The 5938-nt window shown below is 37.1% G+C and overlaps 1 protein-coding gene across 2 annotated transcripts; it reads right to left on the bottom strand.

Annotated features, from left to right (window-relative positions):
* Positions 1–651: 651 nt before the first annotated feature.
* On the bottom strand, positions 652–5280 carry LOC121976836 (serine/arginine-rich splicing factor SR45-like). Of its 2 annotated transcripts, XM_042529206.1 has the most exons (7): positions 4953–5280; positions 4718–4790; positions 4200–4456; positions 1939–2016; positions 1338–1407; positions 1210–1247; positions 652–1014 (listed from the first exon to the last, which is right to left on the bottom strand). In XM_042529206.1, exons 3-7 carry the CDS (start codon positions 4445–4447, stop codon positions 948–950), a joined length of 501 nt encoding a protein of 166 aa, XP_042385140.1. In that variant the 5' UTR covers positions 4448–4456; positions 4718–4790; positions 4953–5280; the 3' UTR covers positions 652–947. The 2 variants fall into 2 exon arrangements, with proteins under 2 accessions (XP_042385140.1, XP_042385141.1); XM_042529207.1 differs by lacking the exon at positions 4718–4790.
* Positions 5281–5938: the final 658 nt, after the last annotated feature.

The following is a 5938-nucleotide window of genomic DNA, read 5'->3' as shown; positions in this document are numbered from 1 at the left end:
ATGAGGGCACGGAGGCACCTTCAAAGCATTTGAAGGCACCTTGAGCTTGGCATTGGAAGGCGCCTTGGAGATCGCTTTCGGTCGGATAACGTAGAAGACTTCGGCAATGATAAGGAACGACTTACTCGAGATAAAATTTAAAGGGTTGAACGCACCTCTAGTGAGATTGTATGCACCTCTAATGCTCTTTAAAAGAGTTGTTCGACCAGTGCTCAAAGACAAAATTCACTTACAACTCATACACGCAATCCTTCGAGATTTCAATAGCTTCGACTTCATCCTTCTACTGTACTGCAACATTGCTACACCCGACTACTATCAAGAAGCCGCCCAACACGAAGCTCGATTTGACTATCTTCAAAAGTGTTGGGTAACGAATGTTTTTGTATTTAATTACTACTTTAAGGAAAATATAACTTGCTACACTTATCTTCGATTTTATTATACTTGATTCCCTCTCCCAGAGATTCAAAAAGAGGTCAGTAGTAGATCATCTGTCGATAGATTCGCGAGACCTGGATCTTAGAGTAGAAATCACCAAATGCTCCGAATCAAATAACTCCTCAAGTGATTGTTTCTGCTTCTATCTTATCCGCTGCACCCCCCTCACACGTGCGCTACGATCCTCCACTAACAACAACTAAATAGAACTTAACTAAATCAAAATTACATGATCACATAGTCAAGGAAATTACATCAAATGCATTCATTGTCATACTCAATACCTTTGCTGTAAGGGCAAAAGGGCAAAATGAAAACAAGGTGATGCTAAAACAAAAAAAAACCCAGATAGAAATTCATCGGAGATATCCCAGGAAGAAAACAAGGAGAAATGCTAACTTAAAAACACGATCTTTCATGGGAAAAAAAAAACAACAGTTCAAGGTCTAGGTTCCACGATGATCAACCAGATAGAAATGTAGCAAAGCACTGTCCCTGCAATGTGGTTACTTGCCTCTACACAGAGGGGAGCGGTTGCTCCCGTTGTCGCTGTGGCTTCTTCCTTTATCAGGCCTAAAATGTAACAATCAATTCCTAGTGTTAAATGATAAAACAAAATATCATCTTTTCACTAAGCTTTCAGTTTCCAGGGGAAAATGAGGAAAAAACTATATTCTCCATTAGGTAAGTAAATTTAAATTACTCTGTCATTTTATGCTAATGTGGACAAAGTTGAATGGTGAAAGTACAAATGTGAAAACATTTTACCTTATAGGACTGCGACTTCTTGTTCTTCTTCCAACTCCCTGGAAAGCAGGAGAAGTTAGATTTGGGGGTGGTGTGTTATCCTGAAGAAGTGTTTAACACAAGTGTATATACAACATGCTGTTAAATACTTTGTGAGGACTAGAAGAACCCGAGTATGATGCTTTAGAGTTACCCCGCCTTGGTGAAGGAGAACGACCCCTACATTGAGAAAGATTTCCATTATTAGAGAAGCAAATACACTCAGTATATGGAGACAAACTCCTTGGACTATGTGGGAAAAAATGGGCCCAACATCAAAAGGACACTAAAATTACTTGTGGATATTAATTCCTCCATCTAGTGATACTAGGCCTATTAAAAGGTCCTACCAAAATTGTAGATCCAATCAACTCACAGCAGCCCTAGACTAACACTATGAACATTGGACAAGGATATGGAATTAGCCAAGATTCATTTTTATAAGATCAAAAAAATAGCCAACTAAATATGGAAAAAATGTCCAAGACTTTTTCATACTGGCCAAAAGATGGCATACCTTAAATTATTTCAAGAGATCAAATCAAGAGCATAAAGATATATTTTTTACACAAGCAGGAATGAAAATGGTGGAATTGTAAATTAGCAATGAAGAATAAGAGGGTTCATACATGCAAGTTCACAAAGGGAAAGGGGAAGCACTGCCAAAACCTGTGAGGAGATATTGGTCTAGAATTAGAATGTAGAGATCACCTCATTGGCGAACGGCTACGATGTCGATGTAGAGGAGGTGACCTCCTTGATGGGCTCCTTCCGTGCCTAGGAGGTGATCTGAAAAAGAAATTCCATTGAGGAAATGATCATAAGCTAACATGATACTTTTAAGACTTTAATTGTTACAAAATTAGATATATATAGCCAAAAAAAAGATATAATTTAGAGCATGTCAGCATATTATTTATGCAATATTTCCTTTTCCTTATCACACAATTTTATGTTTGTTGAGTATAATATGTAGCCTCTTTATACAAGTTTTCAGTAATTATATAACTTCTTGTAAGTTATGGTGTATGGATTAATTTCTTGGCACAGACTTTTAACAAAACTGGCCATATCTGCCAACGAGGGCAAGGAGAATAAACTTGAATAATCTGATTAGAGTACAGGCAGAAGTTACACCAGCATACAATCTTGGATGCCAGGGAATTCCAAAAATTCAAGTAACTGCATCGTTAGTGCCAATCATATTAATAAAATAATGTTAAAAGGCAAGGAAAACCACCAATACCAATCTCAAGCCCAAATGTAAAAAATCGAGGATGGTGTTAGACCTTGGCAGATAGCATAATATAATGTTAAAAATAGTATAAATATGGATCCTTATCATGTCTGCTGATTCAATGGTGGGACAGGATTGATACAGCTGGCAACTTGAGGCTTATTCTAAAAAGGCATGGAAGAGATTTATGGTTGATGACTTGAAGCATTAGGGAACAGATAGCTAATATGGGTATTAATTGGTGCAGTTTAGGGCGCTTCCTTTGGCCTAATTCTTATTCAAGTGAGTCTATTGTATTGAGCAAGGATGAGTCTTCTCCCAGTTTCTCTCTTTGACCTCTCACTATCCTGGTAGTTCTCTCAACATTTTTGTCCGTTATAACATTTAATTGATTGACTTTTCATCCTGTTAGCCTTCCTCGTCTTCTTATTCCTCCTCTCCTTTCTGGATCTTCCTCCTCTTCCCCTCTGTTGTTCACTTCACTTATTGATTTTCCTCTGCTCTCATTTCCAGTTTTAACTTCCCACTTTCTCATTCTACTCCCTTCGTCTCTCCCTCTCCCTCTACTGCTACTATTCTCTTTAGATTCTCACTGCACTTAATATTAATTGGTGATGTTTAGGATGCTTCTTTTGACCTAATTCTTATTCAAGTGAGTCTATTGTATTGAGCAAGGATGTCAGGTGGAAACAATGGATCTATCTGATGTCGTCCCTCTTTTCCCAGTTTCTCTCTTTGACCTCTCACTATCCTGGTAATTCTCTCAGCATTTTTGTCCGTTATAACATTTAATTGATTGACTTTAATTTTCATCCTTTTAGCCTTCCTCGTCTTCTTATTCCTCCTCTCTTTTCTGGATCTTCCTCCTCTTCTCCTCTGTTGTTCACTTCACTTCTTGATCTTCCCCTGCTCTCATTTCCAGTTTTAACTTCCCACTTTCTCATTCTACTCCCTTCATCTCTCCCTCTACTGCTATTATTCTCTTTAGATTCTCACTGCACTTAATATTCTTCTCTTCCTCCAAGATACAAATCCTTTTTCCTCTCTTCTTCCTGTTCGTCCTTCCATCTTCTTCAGCTCCCATCTTCCTTCCAAAGGGAGAAACTCACATCTCCAATTCTTCTGGTAGTTTCCCAGCCAATGATATTGTTAAGTAGCAGCATAACTGCAACTCAACAACAAATCTTCTATGAAATAAACATAAAGAATATGCCAAAACAGTCAATCAGGCATATACTATGATTCTTCAGTTTGACAAAATTTTCCATCATGAAAATAATAGAAAACTACCTCACTCACAGAAGAGTAGCTAAAATTTCAGGCCTCTCATTTAGAAATGCTATGCATGAAAATGAACTTTCCAGGAGCAAACATGACATGAATACCAAATAAACGGACTATCTCGTGCAGATAAGCAGAAATTGTTGTAGAAATTAGATTAAGGATTCGTCACATTACAAAATAATGAAGAATTGAGGAGAGAGAAAATTCTTGTTCAACTTGTATAAACATTAAAAGGTTACATTCATTGCTTGACTGGAAAGAAAAATTGGGGTTCTAGTTGCAACAAATTGTGCTGTTGATTTAGACAAAAAGTAGGATATCCTATAGTAATTTTATAAGATATTTGGCTGAAGGAAGAAAAAAAAGGGTAAATGTTTATATATGGTTAAGTTTAACCAATAAGTAAATTATGTGTGATCTAAACAAGTGTGAACAAATTTCATTGACTTACCGCCTCCTAGGAGGAAGAGGAGATCGTTCACCAATGTTTTCAGCATCTTCATTCTCCTTTGTTTTCCCCTTCAGCATCTCTTTGAGTTTTTGAAGCTCTTTATTTTTCTTTTCCAGCTCTATATTTTTCAGTTTCAGCTCTTTTTCAAAGTTTTTTAACTTCTGCTCCAATTTTTTAGTCTGCTCATATGCAAACTGAAAGTTTTTCATAATCTCTATGGCTGAATTCCGATAATTGTCTTCAACCATCCTTTATAACTGCAAAAAAAAAAAGGAAAAAAAGAACCGGAATAATAAAAAAATCTGTCCTAGTTTATACAAAATGTCTTCAAAGTAAACCATTAACATATAAATCACTTAATTGATTATAACTAGAAAAATGATCCTTAATTACCCATCTCATTACATTACAATAATATATAAATCATAATATTTAGCATGAATATAGAAATTGATCACAACTCATACTAGAAAATAACAAAATTACAAACAATGAGTGAAAAAGATAAAAGAACTTACTTTTCTGAGGTTAAAATCCAAAGTAATAAAGCGATGCCCAACTAAGATCACACCGGTGTTCACAATTTAAAGACTAGAGTGCAAAAGACAAAAATGAGTGCAAGAAACAAAAATTCAAATGGATAATAAGACATAATAATAATTTCAATATAGATTCTTTTTTCTTTAGGCAGCAGTGAAAAAAAAATAAAGAAAAAAAAAGATTAAGCTAGCTATAAATTCAGACGAAGCATACCTAGATTGATCGCTTCTCGGTGATGGTACAGATCGCTACTCTAAGAACACGTCGACAAGAAGAACGCCTCTGCTGGGGACGACACGAGTCAAGCACACGGCGGTGCCCTAGGATGCCGAACCGCCGACGATCGCGAACAAGAAACGCCTGACCGCTCAGCAGTGATGGCCTGGACAACGCCGGTACCGTCGATATCTGGCGGCGATTCCCCAGATGACGTCGGTGAGGGAGAGATCGGAGAAGGAGGAAGAGCTCTGTCGTCGATGGATTACTCGCGTGAGAGGGAAGAAGAAAATAAATCGGGTTTTGGGTTTCCGTGAGAGGTGAGCTCTTTATAGCTACGTAGGTTTTAATCGGCTCATACGACATCTATTTAAATAAAAAAAAAATCTAAAAAATCTTTAAAATTTCATAAATTATTCTAAGATAATATTTATTAATAAATTTATATGTGTCACATTCTCCTCTACTAATAAAAATTTAGTCTCTAAAGTTACGACTACTCACTAAAAGTAAGAAGTAATATATAAACTCATTCTAGTTATTGAAATAAACTTTACACACTTTCGATAAACAAGTGCGGGTATCGAACCCGGATCTTATCTTCCAATTCTCAAGTGGCTTCCTCATCCGAATAGTGCTGTCATCTGACCTTTACTAGTCAGATCGTCTTGTTATGCAATTGGCGCTCGTTGCGGTCCAAAATCCGTATAGGAATCTCCTCATAAGATACGTCTGGTTGAAGTGCAACCAATACATCTGCGAGAATATGCGAAGGGTACGATACGTACCTCCTCAACATAGACGCATAGAACACATCATGCACCCCAGTGAGTGATGGTGGTAGCGCCAGCTGATACGTTATCTCACCTATCCTCTTGAGAATTTGGAAGGGCCCAACATAACGAGGAGCTAATTTATCCTTCAACCCAAACCTTTTAACACCTTTAGTAGGGAACACCAGTAAGAATACATGATATCTGTGG

Source organism: Zingiber officinale, chromosome 4B (assembly GCF_018446385.1).
Source record: "Zingiber officinale cultivar Zhangliang chromosome 4B, Zo_v1.1, whole genome shotgun sequence".
In the NCBI taxonomy this organism is placed as follows: Eukaryota; Viridiplantae; Streptophyta; class Magnoliopsida; order Zingiberales; family Zingiberaceae; genus Zingiber; species Zingiber officinale.
This window is presented reverse-complemented; position numbering and strand designations above follow the sequence as displayed.